A 20,324-nucleotide genomic window follows, 5' to 3' on the forward strand; every position below is an offset into this window, starting at 1 on the left:
TTCCCATCACTGTGTGCCTTGACCCCTTATACATTTTGAAACCCATAATAGGAAAATACCATTTCTATTCTTTTAATGGACTGTCTATAGGCATATCACACCATGAGAATTATGTTTTCCTTTTTTCCTCATTCAAACTCTTTTTATTTCATTTTTATTCTTACATTTGTGAGCTTTTACATAGAAAGTATCTTTCTATATCCAATGTTTCTTCTACTTGGTCTGCTCCTTTGGACCAGAATATTATTAAATTTAATGTACTCCACTGCCCTATTCAACCATAAGGGCCACCATATGTATTCTCTTGTGGCTAAAGGTCAATTTGGTTTCCATTTCAAATTCATTTTCTTGGTTATAAAGATTATAATCAAAGACAGCTGATTAGAAGATGTTTACCTCTGGAAAGTGGGACTAGGGTGGGGCAGGAGGCTGCTGCCTCTAATCAGAAGCTCCTCAGCTGGGTTTGTTATCCTGTAGATATTCTAATATGAATAACCCTGAGATTTGGAACACGATAGTTATGTCGGGAGGGACAGAGAACAAAGACAGCCAAAGTAGAAGATTCATATTAAATATAAACAAGAAGGGCTGAATCTACTCAAACTTCCTTTTTTCTTTATGTTCCTGAATGGTTGTAGCCCCCTTTGAATGTGTAAAATGTAGTCAGGTAACCTAGGGAACTCAGGATGAATAGTGTGGTTCTCGTCTCTAAGTATCCTGTTGGCTTATATAGGAGATAACACTGCATAGATTACTGGAGGAGAGATGGTCTGTGCCAGGTGAAGGGCTTGTTTGTTTGTTTGTTTGTTTGAGACGGAGTCCAAAACACTGCACTCCAACTCTGTCGCCCAGGCTGCAGTGCAGTGGCCTGATCTCGACTCACTGCAAGATCTGCCTCCAGGGTTCACACCATTCTCCTGCCTCAGCCTCCCGAGTAGCTGGGACTACGGGCACCTGTCACTACACCCAGCTAATTTTTTGTATTTTTAGTAGAGACAGGGTTTCCACATTAGCCAGGATGGTCTCGATCTCCTGACCTCGTGATCCACCCACCTTGGCCTCCCAAAGTGCTGGGATTACAGGCGTGAGCCACCGTGCCCGGCCCAGGTGAAGGGTTATACGGACAAGGGCTGTAGTGCAGGGATGAGCTGGATCATATCCTCGTATGTGGGAAGGATCATAGAGGAGGAGGCTCTAGAGTGGAAAAGGCAGGGTGGGGGGGTTCCTCTTAAAAAGCAAAAACTAGAGGGAAGGGAAGGGTATTCCAGGCAGAGAAATGTATGAAAAAGGCACATAGACAAAAAAGTATAAGATGTATCTCTCAGAGGGTAAGAGAATACATCCATTCCGCTGAAGCATAAACTCTGCATAAAATAATAATTGAAGATAAAGCCGGGGAGGTAGGGTGGCACAGCTGTAGAGTTGTGGAGCATTATCCTAAAGGCATTGGAAAATCATAAAGTTCTTGATCTGGGTGGTTATGTGACCAAGTAGCATTTTAAAGATGAACAGCAATGAAGGGCAGGGTGGATTGGAAGGAAGGAAGGAAAGGCCAAAGGCATGCAATCCCTTTAGGAAGCTACTACAGCTTAGGGTAGTAGCTATGTGAATGAAAAAGAGGAGAAATATGTGAAGACGGTTACAAAGGTAGGATGAATAAGATTGACCGAATAATTCTTCACATTTCCACTTTGATTATGGAAAGATTTTGATCCTATGAAGTTCTGGGTATCTGCTGTGATCCACCCTATGCAGATAGGAACACCAATGGATCTCATACTATTCATCCTGTTAATGGCTCATTATCGACCCTATTTGGAGAAGGGTGGATAGAGCCAAACTTGTTAATTCACAAGCCATTTTAATTTGGATTTGAACAGGGGTCTGTGCATCTGCCACCTTCTTTGTGCTGTTTGCTTTTGCTGGTACTGAAATGAGTCTCTTATCTGTGCTCACAGCTTTTCGCATTAGGCAAAAAGGCCCAAAGCTCACAAGGATGCAGGGAGATGCTCCCCAAAGTTGAGAGATCATAGGAAAAGATTCATAGAGTGGATAACCACTTCTGAAATATCAGCTCAGGAATGAGGCTAAGGGCCTAATTTTGTCACACCAAACCAGAGGAACATTCCTTATAGTGTCAGAGGGATCTCTGGATAGGATGTTTCCCACCTTGACCCCAACAAGAGCATCTCTCAACCTGGGAAGAGCGTCTGCTATGTGTGGAAGTGATGCCAAAAATGGCTCCTATGTGGCAAGGAGCCCCGTGTGAGAGATGAGGACACTACAAAGAGGAACTTGAGACAGATCAGATTTTCATTCAAACCCAAGTATCCTCAGATCAAATCCTGGCTGTGAAAACAGATGAAAATCAGGTTTCCTTCTATTATGGCATTCCCCACAATCTTGGTATGAATTGGTATGTACATCCTTGCACATTTTGCTCCCCAGAGACCCAGCCTAGCTCATGAGCAGGTTTGAGGCCAGATGGAAATAGCTCAGAAAAGGAGAAATTCACCTGTTTTGTGTACCCATATAGTCACTGGCCCTTCTAATAAGGTGAACTTCCCAAGCCACTCAAATTGCAAGAATATGTGGATATGTGCAGTGTTCACATGCACAGGCAACATTTTTACATGAATACACCCTTTTCCCTGATTTGGTCTGAAAGAATATAGCAGATTCCAGAACCTGGAGCATGAAGATGAGTATCTGGAAGCACAGTATATAGCAGTTGACCTCCTGCATACAGCTGCTCTACCCAGCAGCTGCAATTCTTTGGGTATTCAGGTTTCTAGAGACAATCCTTTAGGACATTTACATACTTTCCCCCTTGCCACTGCAGCCAGGTATTTTTGCTTACAGAAGCTGTCTTTGCTTCCATAATGTGAAATTGGCCAGAATGGAGAGTTCTGGGTGGATTTGGGGAAGGGTCTGGGATGTTTCCTACCTTGGCAGGCACCCTGAATTCCCCATATTCTTTCAGCAGTTCCTGAGTCTCCTCTGTGGTCTCTCCAGTGGAGGTATGTGTTGAGAGGTAAAATTCACCTGTTTCTTGGATCCAGTCAAGCGCCTATGGGAGGAAACAACCCATCCAGTCCCCCAAAAGGCAGCTGTCAGTAGAAGACATGCCATATTACAACGAAGGTTATTGTTGGGACAACTTAATGGACCCAGGAAACACTGACACAATTTGATTGGTATGTAGCTCTGGAGTTGTTTTTTATGAATGAGCCCTCCCCTGATTTGGAACACTTACCAGCAAAGAGAGGGTCTCCCCCAGTAGACCGGGGACTCTTCTAGGCCAGGCCCAATATCATCCATGAATTAGGGGCATAGTGGGTGACCTAGCATTTCCTCATATCTCCTGTTACCAAACTCAAAACAGAGAGCTTGGTAAATGCTGAATTGCTGACAAGTGACACCCTGCTTTCTTTCCTCTTTATTCCCCACTCCCATCCCCAATTTGCTGCTGTGGCCCTCTTCTGGACTAACCCTTGGTATTGGGCCTCTGTATGCTCCCCAGAACTGAGATAGAGCCAGGGAAAGCTTTGGACAACCTGCTTAGCGCTGCGCTCGAACACCACATATTGCTGGCACTGGTCTAACCGCCGCTTCTTCAAGGTCCAGAAATGCAGCACGCGATTCTCCCTCTGCAGGAGCTCACTCAGGATGGCTGTGGGCAGAGGAGATACATATGATGGGCACAATCCAACCAACCCCTTCAGCCCCATGGCAGGTGCCAGGTGACCATGACTGTAATTTCAAGCATCCCCGCGAGACTAATCCAGCATCAGAAGAAAGGGAGCAAAAGCTGGATACAGAAAGGATTTCCTAGAAAGGAGCAAGGTCGAGGAGTCTAGGGGGAGAGCCCATTGATGAGAGTTCCATCAACTAAGGTGGCAAGAATATAACACCAGTGACTTACAAATGACCCCGATTCTCTTTATAGCAAAATTAGTCCTTGGTTCTAAGAAATCTTAGGAAGCAACTAATTCAATTGGCCCCAAGAGTCCAATGAGCATGGGTAGACCTTGACAGGAATCTCAGTCATTCTTAAGGACTCATTAGAAGAGAGGCAGGAGATTTATAGTGCAATGAGGGCTGGTGTCACTGGCTTGACAACCCACATCATGAACCATGTTCTTGGACCTGCACAAGAGGTTGTGCACACAGCACTTTAACGGCATAGCCTCGATTTAAACACTTCTAAATAGTGGGCACAGGGAAGCTGTGTTGGAATTATGTCTTCATGTTGTCTCTGGGCCCATGTTGTTTTGGATGTGATCATAAGAAAAGCTAAAAGTGATGTTAAATGAGAGTGTCTACACAAGGCATATAGCACAGCAAGTGGGCCATGGTTAGGCATTCAGTCCATGCTATTTCCCTAAGTTTTCTGTTGTTTCAGGAGTAGCTGGGTACGTGGATAGATGTCTTAAGTGTTTTAAATAGTATGTTATGCTGGAAGCAATAAAATTTATTTTATGTCTTCTTCCTGCTTCCTGTTGCCATATTAGATATTAACAAAATATATAATAATAACCATGTGAATAATATTTATCACATACTCAGTATGTGGAAGACACTCATTTTCATAATACCCCACAATGCATGCACCATTATTATCTCCATTATACAGATGAGAAAACTGAGGTTTAGAGAAAGCTTTTGAGAAAGTGTAGGGAGGGTAACTAGCTCAGGGTTGTTCAGATAGGAAAGGGCAGAGTTCAGATTCAGGCCAGATCTGACTTCAGAGCCTGAGTTGTTAGTCACCTTGGTCTCTCACATTACTGGGACTATAAAGTACAAGTTTCTGTGCTTTATGAAGATGGCACAACCTGAAGTGCAGTGCTTGCACTGAGAAGTTTTTGTTGATTTTATGTACTTTTCATACCCCTTCATTCTCACCTCCCCAGCCAAGTATAGCTTTCTGAGGATAGGATGTGTTTTTCATCTTTTAGGCTAAGCGCTTTTTTTTTTTTTTTTTTGAGACAGGGTCTGGCTCTGTCACCCAAGATGGAGTGCAGTCATAGCTCACTGCAGCGTCAACCTCCCGGGCTCAAGTGATCCTCCCACCTCAGCCACCTGAGTAGCTGAGACTATAGGCACATGCCACCACATCCAGCCAATTTGTAAACTTTTTTTTTTTGTAGAGACCAGGGTCTCACTATGTTGCCCAGGCTGGTCTCAAACTCCTGAGCTCAAGTGATCCTCCTGCCTCTGTCTCGGTCTCCCAAAGTGCTAGGATTACAGGTGTGAGCCAGTGTGCCCAACCTTTTATGGGTCCAATTATTCACCCTTCCCTGTATCTAAGCCTTTATCATGTAACTTTCATTCCTTCCCAAAGAGGCAAGTACAGTTTCTCACTCCCCAACTGATGTTGGCCACATAGCTTGGCCACATAACTTGCTCTGGCAAATGAGTTGTTAACAGATAAAACAGAAGCAGGGCCTTGAAACGTACTTGTAGACTTGACTTTGCTCCTTGTACCTCTGCTATCACCACTATAGGAACTTCTCCTGGGTAACTGCTGCCCCTTCAACCCAGGTCCCAGAATGAATACACGTGGAGCAAACAAGACCTTACCTGGAGTGAAGGAGCCAAGCTAGCCAGACTTGCAGTCTGAAGCACAACCGCACTGCTGAGCCCAGCTGAGATGCTGCTCCCCAGCCAATGCACAGCCACTTGAACAACATATGCTTACAGTGGATATCATTGACTTTTGTTTGTTATGCAGCCATATAACAACCAGCAGCATAAAAAAGCCAAAACTATGTGGCACTGGTGTTGAGTCTAGGTAGTAAGTGAAAAGGAAACTGATATATAAGGGATTGTAGGTCCCTCAGGTGGAAGCTTCAATTGGGGAAGGAAGAAGTAGAAACCCATTTCTTTTAGTCTTTATGTTCCGTAGCCAGAGTTTTGCTCACTGAAGCTCCCTCTACGGTGTGGCTAAGAGAATCAACCCAGATCAGGCAGAAATCATAAAGAGTTTCAGGATTATTTTCCCCCCTCTTCTTGAAAGCTTTCACATGGGCAACAACCTGGTCTTGCCTCCAAGAAGATGTAGGCATTTCTCACTGTCTCTGGGTGCCTGTTACTCTTCAGCACGCAGAGGTGTAGGTGGGATATGTGGTCTCTCAGTAGGCAGCTGGCCTCACCCAATCTCCCATCTACATTTGGAAGCCAGAACAGATGCTTTCAAATGTGCCAGAAGAAGTGACATAATACCAGCTCCCCACAGGTCCCCTGACCACAAATAGATTAGCACATTTGGAAGAGAAACTCTGCTCCCTCCTCTCTGTAGGGAACTTTGATTCCTAGATTTAATTCTGTCCAGTGGCCTCTGTTCTCTCCAACTCTTGAGCAATCTGAGCAAAGAGGGAAGCCTTTCTTAAGCAGACCAGGCATCCTACCCTGTCCATGGTGTCTCCAAGCCCATATCACTCCTCACTCCAAGTCAGCTTGGGTTCCCTCCCTAGCCTCGGGCTCCAGAGTTATATTTCTGTGCCTTGGCAAGATGACATTTGTTAAACTCTTCACTCACTCAAAGGCTAATTTCTGCATGGTCAGAATAATTCCACAGATAATGATTTAAGTTTCACATGGTCAGATAATAAGTAATTTTAAAAAGTTATGTATTTATTATCATAGACTTTCTAGAATTCAGAGAGATATTAAAGATGATGTAGAATAGCACTTACCTAAATTTTATGAACACATAAATCACCTGGTTGGTAGAATTGGGCAGTTCTTGCCAACATGCAGGTTCTTTGTGCTTTTTTTCTCTTTTTTTTTCTTTTTCATTTGAGACAGGGTCTCACTCTAATTGCCCAGGCTGGAGTACAACGGTGCTAATGTGGTTCACTGCAGCCTCCAGCTCCTGGGCTCAAACGATCCTTTCATCTCAGCCTCCTGAGTAACTACAGCTATAGGCATGCCACCATACCAGGCAAATTTTTTAACTTTTTGTAGAGACGGGGTCTCACTATGTTGCCCAGGATGGTCTTGAACTCCTGGCCTCAAGCAATCCTCCCATCTCAACCTCCCAAAGTGCCAAAATGCAGTTTCTGACTCAGTCGGTTTGGGTGTGGCCTGAGATTCTGTATTTCTTACACTCTCCCCCAGGGATGTCAATGTGGCTGGTCTGGGAACTACAATTTGAGTAGCAAGAGTCTAGATGCTCCCCTCATTTTAAATAAGAAACTAAAGTTTTAAAAGGCTTAATCAATCAGTGACAAATCCAGGGTCAGCATTTGGTCTTAGGATTCTCAGTCCACATTCTGTTCCTAGGCTATAAGACACCCTAGTCTTGTTCTGTTCAATATATTAACTAGGAGCCACATACAGTAATCTACATTTAAATTACTTAATATTAAACAAAAGTTAAAATTTAGTTCCTCAGTTGCACTAGGCACATTTCAAGCGCTCAATAGCTGCTGTATTGCACAGCGTAGATACAGGCAATTTCCATTATTTCAGAAAATTCCACTAGGCAGTGCTGTCCAGACTCTAAGATAAATGAAAATACTTGGGGAAATTTTATCCTTGTTTTTGCCTTCCAGATCTTGAAGCATGTTTAAAAATTAACCATGAATCATTACTGCCCACACCATCCCACATCATACATTTTCATTTCCAAGGAGAAGCAGCAGGAAATTTGAGACTGTGTGAAAACTGGGTACATGGTATATTTCAGGGAGGGGCATTCGCTGAAGTGACCGGTGGCTGGGCAGGTCTCTCACTGACCTTTCACTTGTTGCTCGGGTCCCCGAGTGTGGCTGGCGACACTGGGCATGCTGACGTTGTTCCTGTGGATGTACTTGAGAAACACCTCAGCATTCCGCCGAGCCAGGGTGCATGCCTGAGAAAGACAAAGTCGTGAGGCCCCTGTCCCAGCAGGTGTATGGAATCCAAGACAATGGAGAAGGCATACACATCTTCCTTCTACATTTTCTTTCTTTTTTTTTTTTTTGAGACAGAGTCTCACTCTGTTGCCTAGGCTGCAGTGCAGTGGCGTGAGCATAGCTCACTGCAGCCTCCACCTCCCAGGCTCAAGCGGTCCTTCCATCTCAGCCTCCTGAGTAACTGGGACTACAGGGGCCCACCACCACACCTAGCTAATTTTGTGCATTTTTTGTAAAGACAAGGTCTCACTATGTTGCCCAGGCTGGTCTCAAACTACTGGGCTCAAGCAATCTGCCCACCTTGGCCTCCCAAAGTGCTGGGATTACAGGCATGAGCCATGGCACCTGGTTCCTCCTTGTACTTTTTAGGAAGCTCAAGAACTCTGAAGGAATCTAGAAGAAGCAGAGCCCTGGAAGTTATCACTGGTTCATGGATACTCCAATTCCAATTTATGGAGATCACCCTTCTGAGCTTTTCTTTTGTCAAGTGAAGAATTACTCCTTTCTGTCTCTGTCCATTCCATCTCAGATAAAAATCAGATATCAGCCACCCTTTGTCTCCTTCTATGTTGACCAGGCATTACTAATATTCACTCTAGGCCTACTTTTCCTCAGCCACCAGAATGCCTCTTACATGACCACTGGTGTAAGCTCAGGAAACATAAACCCACTTGAAAATCAGTGTGACTTAGACTTGAGCAAGTAAATTTGGTAAACACATCTATTAACCCTACATTCCAAATGGAAATTACTGACATTTTTCAGACTTATTTGCCTATCAAGTCCCCCTCATCTAAATATCACGAATAAGCATTCTATTGTTGAAGAATGCCAGTCTACATAAAGGACTAACAGCTGTTATATTACCTACTCCCCTTATGACTCATATTAGCTGTGGGTGGCACACAGAGGGCTGGTCACATTCTCCTTGGTGTGCTGATGGACAAGACTGGAGCCCGGAAAGGGCAGGAGCCAGGAAGCAACTCAGATCTAGGATCTAGGACGACTGACAGTATTTCCTGTTCCTCTCAAGCCTAGTATTTTCTGGATTTCTCTATAAAGCAGGGTTTTTTTCTGGTTGTAAAGTAATAAATACTAGCATACTAATTTTTAATCCATAGTTTTCAGAATTAAATGATCTCTAGTAAAACTGTGAAATTTTATTTCATTTTTCTTTGAAATTTTATTTTTTCTTCTACACACCCTGAAATGTAAAATTTCAGAATCTTATACTTTCCTTCTGATCCTACAATATAATTAAAAATTATTATATAATTAATAGAAACAATTATAAAATTTTATAATTTTCTGGTTATATAAAAAAATTAGCAACAAAGGTATCTGGGATATCTGGTACACAAACACCTGCTGGTGAGTCCATGAACACAGAGGCTCCTGAATGAAAAAGCTTGATGGTGTTTTCAGCTTAAGGAGTTTCAAATGGATCAACTAATGAATACAAATAAAGAGCTCAATATTCTATCTACTGGGCATATAATTCCCACAGTGATAGGGAGCTTCTCACTGTGGTTTTAGGGACATATAGAAAACATCAGACCAGAGGGTTTTCTATTTCTTTCTTCAATAGAAATATTTTCTTTTAATTTTATGAAGAAATATCTTTATACTTCTGTTTGAGATTTTTATATGCTCTACTTAAATTGTTCCATTTTAAACTTTGCTTTGCAATAGGGAAAACTTTAAAAAAATCACCATAAGCTCTGCACAGAAGAATTTCTATCTAGTCTTATTAGTAAGAGCTGATTACTAAAGGTTCTGACCCATATAGGTGCAGATACAAGATAGATAGGAGGAGGGAAGGGAGAAGCCAGCTTAAAAAAAATAAAAATTAAGCTCAAGGTGGTCAAGTAGAGAAAATCCCTAATAAAAGAAAGGCAGGTAATTACAGAATTGAATAAAATCAATGGTAACATGTCAGGGTATAAAAATTCTCTCTTCTATTCCCAGAAACCTGAGAGGAAGCATAACATGAAAGCAAGAAATCTGAGAGCAAACGGAGCCTTTAGATGAGCTTGAACACAGAAGAGAGGAGATCAGAGGAGATCAAAGACTGGGGAAGGAGGCTCACAAGGACTTCCCACACCAGCTGACAGTCTGTGCAGAGCTGGCCTGTGCTTCCTCCCTCGGAAGGCAGGGCTCTAGCAGAATACTTGGAATAAGGCATTTCTCTCTTAATACAGAAGAATGAACAGTGTTGTGTGTTGGTAATTGGTAATTGTTAGATTGATAAATAAATAGGGCATCCAAATTCATTTCTTTAATTCTTACCCTAATTTTTGCATCTTCCATTTATAAAATATTTTAATCATGTTTTATATCTAAGCTTATATCTTTTTGATATTACTATCAAAAATAATTTAATTAGCCAAACATAACTGAATGAAAGCATGTCTTTTTCTCAGTTAACAACATCCATGGGATATTGGGATATCTGAAGATTGCAGTAGTAGTAACAGTGTATCCCGATAGCCTAACTATACAAAAAGTGCCAAGAGAGAAATAAATGTTGGAAATGTAACCTTTCACCTTTGAAATTAGCCAGTCAACATCTTCATTATACTCCCTTACACCTTTAGGGAAGAGGTTAGAAAAAAAGAGGGGATAGGAAGCATGTTTGAAGCTGTGCGTGTGTCTGTGGGTGTGTGTGCGCGTGTGTGCGTGTGGGTGTGTGTGCGCGTGTGTGCGTGTGTGTGTGTGTGTGAGACAAAGAGAGAGACAGACAGGAGGAGGAGGAGGAGAACAAAGAAAGAGAGAAGGAAGGGGAGGGGAGGGGAGGGGAGGAGAAGGGGGGGAAAGAAAGAAAGAAAGAAAGTAAGAAAAAGAAAGAAAGAAAGAAAGGAAGGAAGGAAGGAAGGAAGGAAGGAAGGAAGGAAGGAAGGAAGGAAGGAAGGAAGGAAGGAAGGAAGGAAGGAAGGAAAGAAAGAAAGAAAGAAAGAGAAAGAAAGAAAGAAAGAAAGAAAGAAAGAAAGAAAGAAAGAAAGAAAGAAAGAAAGAAAGAAAGAAAGAAAGAGAAAGAAAGGGAAAGAAAGAGAGAGAGAGGGAGGGAGGGAGGAAGGAAGGGAAGGAAGGGAAGGAAAGGAAGGAAGGCAAGGAAGGCAGAAAAGAAAGGAAGGAAAGAAAAGAAAGAAGGAAAGAAAAGAAAGAAGGAAAGAAAGAAAGGAGAAAAAGAGAAAGAGAAAGAGGATAAAAGAACAAGGCCAAGGCCAGGAGTCTGAGCCCTTGCATGACAATGTGCTCTGACCTTAAGAAAGGCCTCCTTTTGTTCCAAATGTTTGCTGATGAGTGGAATGACATGGTCGATCTCTGCCGCTGGCCCCAGCTTATCTCGTCCACCACACCAGTCCTCATCTCTCCGGTATTCTTGCTCTAAGCTCTCCAGGACACTACACACCTAGTGAACCATGGAAGAAAAGACTCAGTAAATTAATTATTCCGGAAGTATTCTCTGAGGACCTTCAGCCTATAGAAGCCTACACATATGACATTTTTCATTAGAAGTTTAATGCCTCTGAGACATCTAAGAGAAATCCAGGAGGCAGTGACAGTCTTGTGTCTGAAACCTGGGAGACATTATGACTGGAGATATGGATTTTGGAATCATCTTTTTATGGAAGTTGATGACATTAACTAAGAATAGTAGGTAAAGTAAGAAAGTAAGACAATCTGGTATCTTTGGAGTTTCAGTGTTTTTACATATTGTTATAATCTCACAATAACTATAAATTAGGTAGAATAGGAAACGAGGTTTGGAGAAGATAACTTGATTTATCCGACCATCTGTACTTGTCCCATAGTAAGTAGCCTCAAGCAGAGACAAAGGAGGAAGTTGCCTATGTTGTATGGTTTACGGGCCATAAATGAATGTCATCTTTTTCCTCCCCTGGAGAAAAATGTCTCAAAAATCCAACCATAATACATGACATCTCCAGGATCTCTATTACAAAATACACATTTCCTGTAGAGGGGTAACAAATTTGGGTTAACCTAAAAGACAGTTAAGAAGGTTTTTAGTTCTAAAGATGCTGAGAGGCCATGCTAAGTGACCTTATAAATGAACTCAGAAGAGAGCAAAAGCATTTTGAAGTAGGTTTGGAGGGAAATTCAGCCTGGGTCTCACAGTGGAAAACTCAAGGCAGCCTAGTATCAGGGCCTGGAGCATGATGCAGAAAATTGAAACTCATATTCCATACAGACATCCTTCCATATCTGTGGGTTCTACATCCATGATTCAACCAACTATGGATTGAAAATACTTAGTTAAAAAGTACAGCAATAAAAAATAACACAAATAAAAACAATAGAGTACAACAACTATTTACTATAATACTTACGTATTATAAGTAATCCAGAGATGATCTAAATTACATGGGAGAATGTATATAGGTTACACGCAAGTACTATGCCATTTTATATCAGGAACGTAAACATCTGAAAAGTCTGGTATCTGTGAGGGGTCCTGAAACAAATACCCCACGGATACTGGATTTCCTTCAATAGACCTTGGGATGACTGGATTTCCTTCAATAGACTTTGATTACTTGTTCGGATATGGCAGCAGGGAAGAACAGCTATGACTATCCTTGGCCTTCTCTGAGAAAGTCTTTTGATGAAAGATGTCTTTTTTTTTTTTTGAGATGGAGTCTAGCTTTTTCACCTAGGCTAGAGTGCAGTGGTGCAATCTCGGCTCAATGCAACCTCTGCCTAAGTGATTCTCCTGCCTCAGGCTCCCGAGTAGCTGGGATTACAGGTGCCCACCACCATATCCAGCTAATTTTTGTATTTTTAGTAGAGACGGGGTTTCACCATGTTGGTCAGGCCGGTCTTGAACTCCTGACCTCGAGTGATCCACCCGCCTTGGCCTCCCAAAGTACTGGGATTACAGGCGTGAGCCTCCGCGCCCAGCCAGATGAAAGATGTCTTTGGATAGGGCATTCATTGAGTTATGAACTGAGCTGAAAGATGTGCTGAAAGCTGTCCCAGGAAGAACACCCTCATAGCCAGACACGCTTCTCGCGTCATGAGAAGATCTGTCACCGAACTCAAGGTGACTTCTCTAGTCCCATCTCTAGTATCACATCTTTCTTTCTGAAAGGCCTGAAACGTGCAGGCAGCTCATGTTTTGAGATAAAACAGCTTATAGACATGCAAAAACTTTAAGAAAAAGGGTACTTAAGATCTGTCCCATGATAGGACTGAACTTAGGAGCAAACAATTTGGGAGTTGGAAGAAATGAAAAGATTATTAGGTATAAATACTTTAACAAGAGAGGAAACAGAAATCCAGAGGGGTAAAGTAACCTTTGGCAAGGTCACTTCAGGGTAAAATTTCTTGACTCCTATTCCAGTGCCCTTCACCATCTTGATCCATTTCAAATTAAAATTTGTGTATAATATTAGACAGGAATTAAGCCTCATTTGTTTCCATACGGATATTCAGTTGTCCAGCATCCTTTGCTGAAAAGACTTTCCTTCACTCATTGAATTTTTTTGTCAAAAATCAACTGACTGTATATATGTGGATCTATTTCTATCACCACTATTCTGTCTCATTGTGTTTATTCTTATTCCAAATACCATTCTGTCTTGATCCCTGCTGCTTTAGAATAAGTCCTTAAATCAGGCAGTGTGACTTGTCCAACTTTGTTCTTCCTTTCAAAATTGTTTTTGGCTGTTCTAGTTTCTTTGCATCTGTATTCTTTGCATTTTCATTTTATTTCCATATAAATCTTAGAATCAATGTATCAATTTCTACCAAAAAAAAGCTTGCTGGGATTTGACTGAGACTATGTTGAATCTATGGATCAACTGGGGATGCTCTTTATCATCTTAGTCTGCAGCTCCTCACTTCTGTGGCCATCAAAGGAGTCATCCCTCTGAAGCAACAGAAAGGACTGAGAGAAGGGATGGAGACTCTAACCCTGGCTGCAGGGCCCTCTGATGCACATGTCACATTTTCTCCAAGGGAGACTTTCCGATGGTCCCTGTAAGTCACCCAAGGAGAATGATGCTCTGATTTATTTCTACCAGGGAACAATTCAGAGAAGGAAACTACTATACATTGAATAAAATTACTCCTGTTTTAAACCTGTTTCATAAAAATAATTCCCTAACAGCACCCAAGTCATTTTAAAAATCCTCTTAGCCCTGTGCATATTGCTGTACAGATGAAAGGGTAACACACTGCATCTTTATGGCCCTGCTGCCCAGCTCCTGCCTTTTCTCCCACAGCAGCATCATCTTATCCGGTGCATTCCTAGTTCCCCAGTGTCAGCTGTGTTTCCTCCATTAGACTGGAGGCCCCAGGAATGAAAGAACCATGTGTTTTTCAAGCAGTGCATAATGCCTAACTGTGGTAGATTTAATTATTGTTCAGCCACTATTCATTCTCCTCTCCTAACCTTCATAGGAGGCATTGCTGCCTCACTGACGTTGGCTTGGCCATGTGACTTATTTTAGCCAATGAGATGAAAGAGAATATGACACAAGCAAAGACTTGAAATGCACTTGTATGGTAGATTTTGGACTCTTGTATTCCTGCCTTTAACTATAAATGTGCCTGAGATGGCTTCAGGTCAAGGAGGACAAGAGACATGGGAACAGATCTAGACCCAGTCTGCATCTCAAAGCCTAGTTCTACCAAGTTCAGCCAAGATCAGCTGAACCCCAGACACTTAAGCAAAAAAAATAAATGTTTATTATTTTATATCACTGAGTTTTGGGGTGTTTTGTTACACAGCACTATGGTGGTAACAGCTGACTAATATACTGTCCAAATCTAGCCTTTAGTATACACCCAATTTCTATTTCAACACCTCCCTATAGATCTGGTAAGTTTGAGAAATTTATGAGAAACAAACCCCATGGTCCAGTGCTCAAATGGCAAGGATGATAAGGAAGCCAACTGTGGTGTTTCCACAAATTATTCTTCAAACGTTAGTACGGAGAGGACTGGCTTTTCGCTGACGTTAAGTACTGCACATTAACACTGCAAGGCAGAAAACAGTCCTCTGTCAATCTCAGCCCCACAAGCCCCACAATCCTTTCCCTCACCTGTTCAGAAGTTTTGTAAAAGGCCACAGAGGCATTGACCAGTTTTAGCCGGTCTTCCATCTTCAGCATGAGCTGCTGCCAGTGGAGGGCCACCTTCTCAGCACATTCCCGGATGGCATCGGCATCGTAGTGGCCGGCCTGGAGCAGCACCTCGGCTTTCTGCTGTACCTGCAGGGCACTCTGGTGCGTCTTCTGCAAGGAAGTGGCATGAAAGAGGGACTGGGCACAAGGAGAGGAGAGAAAGGTCCGTGGGAACAACCCAGGCGTGGTATGGGAGGGGGTGGAGTGAGGCGTGAGTGAAAAGATGCAGAGAAGTTAAAGAGCTTTAAATGACTGATCCATTTTGTCATGACCATTAATACATTATTATTTTAAAAGCATATTTTTAAAAAGAATATCATACATTTTTATTAGCTAATCTCTCACGACCCTAAATTCTGTCCCCATTTCTTTCTTTTTCCTTGCAGCACTCTAGATTTTAAGGACATTTCAGTTTCTATAGAAGGGAAACAGAAGTTGTGTATCAATCTGCTCCCTAACTGGTTCATAAATTTCCTTCGCATATAGAATAATAAAATTGTACATTGAGTTTTCAAAGGAGGTTACTACTGCAGTCCCATTTTACAGATCAAGTATAGACAGCACATGAAAAGAAATTTCATGTAACACAAATCTCAGCTAACAATGCAATCATTTAAAATATTAATAATCAGTTGAAAAAGATTCCACTTAAAGGAATAAATTTGGAAGGTTAACAAAGCTAGAGAATAATCTCCTACATCATCCCTTAATTACTTCACCGGGGGGCACAACAGTGCAGGAGATAATTCACCTCAATACATAATCCCCATGTTATTTACATATCCCTTCAGGAGATACATATATATGTAGAAGGTCTATTTTCTTTCTTTTTTCTTTTCTTTTCTTTTTCTTTTTTTTTTTTTTTTTTGAGATAGGGTCTTGATCTGTCACCCAGGCTGAACAGTGCAGTGCAATGATGCAATCATGGCTTGCTGCAGCCTTGAACTGGGCTCAAGCAATCCTCTTGCCTCAGGCCCCAAAGTAGCTGGATAGCTGGGACGACAGGTGTGTGCCATCACACTTGGTTAATTTTTCACTTTTTGTAAAAATGGGATCTTGCTGTCTTGCCCAGGCTGGTCTCAAACTCCTAGCTTCAAATGATCCTCTGGCCTCAGCCTCCCAAAGTGCTGGGATTACAGGCAAGAACCACCACACCTGGCCAGAAGGTCTATTTTTTTTTTTTAATCCTTTCTGATTTAGGCTAAATGTGCTATGTGTTATCTGAGTTTATATTAACTGTAGAAGGTGGGGAGAACTAGGGTGGCCGGGAAAGAACCAAATGGGATTAAGATTTACTAAGACAAAATACGGATGTGGATGATCTATAAGAGAATGTTAGAGCCCCACTGACTTGACAGAGCTAATATCATCCCAACCTCAACTGCTGGGATTGTTCCAGACTGATGGAGTAGTACTAATTTGGTCTTTGCACTTTTGAGGAAATAATAGTTCAGCTGGCAGTGAAAAAGAACAGCTAGAACTCAGTAACTTACTCCAGAATTATTTTCTGCCCTTCTTCTTGGGCAGCAATTCTGGACAGTTCCCAAGAGCTAATCCACTCTGCACTCCCTGTGTCTGAGTAGAGCCTTACTCGTTTTCACCTATACCTCTCCCTGATTCCCACCATGATGGCCCTTCACCCTCATTCCAGATTGCAGTCTACACATTCTCATTTATCTTCTCCAGTCTATCCCCCACCTCTGGCTTCTCTTCACCCTCTCCTGAATCTGTACTCAGAGTTAGCAATGCTAGCACGACCTCCTTAGCAACCTAGACTCCCTCATTCCCTGCCTTGCCACTGAGTCAGCCCTCGATCCGATCCTGATGACCACATCAGCATTTGGGTTCCTAATTGCTTAACGAAGCTAGAGAAAGTAAGCTAGTGGGTGGAAACAATCCACTACAAATCCCTGGTTTTCTTCCTTTGTCTTGCTTATCGGCACCATTTTCTTTTCCTGTCTCCTAAATGTAGAGGTACCAAGGTCAGCTCTTCCCCCACCCCTACCCCTGCCCCGCTGCTGCAGCGCTCTCATCTCTTCCCTTGGTTTCTATTGTTTTCTCTCTGCAGATGACTCCCCAGTCTATGTCTCTTGTCTGACATCTGACTCTTCTTCAGTTGACTTCAGACGCCTTCAGACGCAAGGGTGAGTTGCCTGCACAGGTTTCACCCTAGTTAGGAGCAGCACTGATTCAGTTGATCTAGCTGTCTGTCCTATGTCAGCCTGCCAGAAAGATGCATTCAGTAAAAGTGATCTTCCTGGAGAGAGGAGGGGCCCTTGCCAGTGAATGGGAAAGGCTTTCCTGCTCTATTAGAGCCTCTACCTCTCCTAGACAGCTTCTCTAGTTCCACAGCTGAAACTAAACTCCTCTTATCTTTAAAACAGTTTTCTTATGGTACTCTGCCACTTCTGTTGGTACTCTCCTTCTCTCTCCTCCTACGATTACAATCTTGACATCATTCTTGCTTGCCGTTCCCCTCTCCCCCGTCCCAGCCCTGCCCTCACCACTTTACACACAGACTGTTGTGGTGATGACCTAATGAGTCTTCTTGCCTTCCATTTCTAATTCATAAAATTCATCCTTTACATTTTTAACAGATTCCTTTAATTCTCTGTAATGGGAAGTATTAGCATTATAAGACTTCTAACATCTTTTCCAGCTCTAAAACTCTCATTTTATGTCATAAACGCCACTACCTTCTCTCAATTCAAGCCTTCAGTGGTCTTCCCATTGCTTTGAAATTAAGTCCAAACTTTGGAGGCTGTCATTAAAAGGCCCTCATTACAACATGGTCCCAAACTACTTCCATAACATGATCATGAATTACTTCCTTACAAAAACCCTTTGAAAACACACCACGTACTTTCTTGCTTTTGCTGCCTTCATTCTTCCTGCCTTTTATGGCTGTCCAAATCTCTCCCCATACATGTTCCAGCTTCCCTTTGAGACTCAGCTAAAGTCTACCCTCCTTGGATGAGGCCTTTTCATATAGCCTGAGACTCACTGTAAACCACCCTCTTCTGAACTTCTATGTCACTCATCTAACACTTGGCTGATTCTCCTTACTTAGACTGTGACACTCTCAAGGCAAGGATGGTTTGAAAAATCATAAGCACTGTGCTTATGCATATATTTTCTAGTTCTGTCAACATGACTACGAGGTGGATATTATTACTCCCAATTCACAGATTAAGAAACTGAGGCTCAGCTGGCTAAGTGACTTGACCAAAAATGTACAACCCAAAGAAGTAATGAAACCAGAATTAAGACTCATATTTGACCTATTCCCAAACCTGTGTTCTTTCTACTATAGCTCATCACATCATTTCATCTCTAGCAATTAGAACAGTATCTATAGTATCTCATTTGGAGGAAGGGTTCACCAAATGAACATTAACAATTATGATAATTATCTGGCCTCTTTTCAATATCTAAAATGAGCATAGAATTGTTATCATAAAACAGTTATGTATTTTTCTCTGACAGTGGAGGAGTAACCTTGATTTTCCCACAATATATGGAAATATATATTATATATAATATATATACAAATGTTCTTTCTTACTTTGAAATTCATTATCATGTAATAGTCCTGGGAGTACCTTCCCCCTTTAATTTCCTAAATGATAAACTCTTATCCATATAACATAATCTTTGCTTTGCTGAGCTTAAGTAATTATTTTGCACTTATTTCTACTCCCCATTATCTAATCCTGTTGAGTGCTATATCCTTAAGACATGGATTATCAAGGACATGAATATTTAGTAGGAGTACACAGAAGAGAATGGAACTGAATCAACTGAATTTATTATCCAGTTTTAGCTACTTCTTCTGACATAATGCCTATTCTTAAAATGCATAAGAGGATTTCAAAGAACAATAGATTTTGAAGTTCACAGTTCATGAAGATTAATCAGCCACATCTTAGATACTAACAAGTAATATTCTGGGTTTGACAAAGCTAAATTTCTTTCAAATGCTCTGTACTGCTTTCCATCCTGAATGGCTCTGGGAAAGACTTCTTGAAAACGAGGCCACTTCAGGTAAAAATCCTGACCTTCCTTAGAAAGACCAAAACCTTCAATCTAATGAGGTCACCCAAGATATTATAAGTTAGCAAACATCATAGTTTGCCCATGACAGTTCCAGTATATGCCTATTTTTCTGGCTTAGTTATTAATAATTCCCTTCTTCACCTTTAAAGGATCTCATTTAAACAATAAATTATATGCATCCTATTTACCACTTTTTTGTTTTCCCTGATGGAACCCAGGGTTCTTTCTTAGGGTTCAAGAAAGAAGTCAAATTATGCTCCCCACCAACAATCATTGTAAAGGCCTCTAGTAACACTGTCAAAGTGGGTTAAGCCAAACCCAACTGCTTTCACTCCCTTTGAAACAGCTTATCTTCCCTGGCATATTTTCCTTCTGATGGAGAGCCTAGTCTGAACTGACACATTTAAGGAGAAATGCAGGCCACCTGGAGAAGGAGCATATGTTGCAATTCTGGTTCTGTTCCCTTCATTGTTCTAGGCAATGCAGACTCTCCCTACCTTTCATTCCCAATACCTTCTAGAAATCCTAACTACTCTGCCATGCCCTCTCGAGACTAAGTGGCCTATATCTCAACATCAATTCCAAGAATATTTGATCAAGTTGTATCCAGAGAGAAACCCAGAACTGATTAAGAGGTGTTTATGCTTAGTGAGCCTCTATTCTGTAAAGATGAAACGGTGTCTAACACAAATGAATACGTACTGCATATGCAGTCATGTGGAATATAGTCATTTCAAGCACTGTGAATACATTTACCCATGCTTCCTCAAAAGCTCATTGAGATGCTTAAGTGTGTTATGACATTTGGTCTTACTTGCCCACCATTTGATTTAGGCAAACCTTCTCACCAAAGATAAATAAAGAGGAGGTATGGCCAAGAGCTGTCTTCATTCTGCCCAGCATGCCTCATAACTGTGCTATACCTCTAGTCTGATCACTCAGCCTTCATTTTCTTCGTTGCTGCTATGACTGTGGGAACTTGACTGCTGTGTGTCCAATTCTTTTTTTGTTTTTGAGACAGGGTCTCACTCTGTCACCGAGGCTGGAGTGCAGTGGTACAATCTCAGTTCACTGCGACCTCCACCTCCTGGGTTCAAGCAATTATCCTGCCTCAGCCTCCCGAGTAGCTGGGATTACAAGCACCCACCACCATGCCTGGCTACTTTATTTTTGTATTTTTAGTAGAGATGGGGTTTCACCATTTGGCCAGGCTGGT

At 41.9% G+C, this 20,324-nt stretch overlaps 1 protein-coding gene across 16 annotated transcripts in view; it reads right to left on the reverse strand.

Moving 5' to 3' along the window:
• KALRN (kalirin RhoGEF kinase) overlaps positions 1-20,324 on the reverse strand; it is a 693,044-nt gene that overhangs the window by 272,926 nt on the left and 399,794 nt on the right. For 8 of the 16 annotated variants that reach the window (XM_028844557.2, XM_015130032.3, XM_015130030.3 and 5 more), the window contains exons 17-21: positions 14,972-15,190; positions 11,164-11,313; positions 7,744-7,858; positions 3,558-3,673; positions 2,948-3,070 (exon numbers count right to left, since the gene is read on the reverse strand). In XM_028844557.2, the coding sequence (XP_028700390.2) occupies positions 2,948-3,070; positions 3,558-3,673; positions 7,744-7,858; positions 11,164-11,313; positions 14,972-15,190 (723 nt within the window). The remainder of the gene's footprint in view (positions 1-2,947; positions 3,071-3,557; positions 3,674-7,743; positions 7,859-11,163; positions 11,314-14,971; positions 15,191-20,324) is intronic. The other 8 variants (XR_013414358.1, XM_015130033.3, XM_015130034.3 and 5 more) reach the window with 2 other exon arrangements.

This window comes from Macaca mulatta, chromosome 2, assembly GCF_049350105.2.
Source record: "Macaca mulatta isolate MMU2019108-1 chromosome 2, T2T-MMU8v2.0, whole genome shotgun sequence".
NCBI lineage: Eukaryota > Metazoa > Chordata > Mammalia > Primates > Cercopithecidae > Macaca > Macaca mulatta.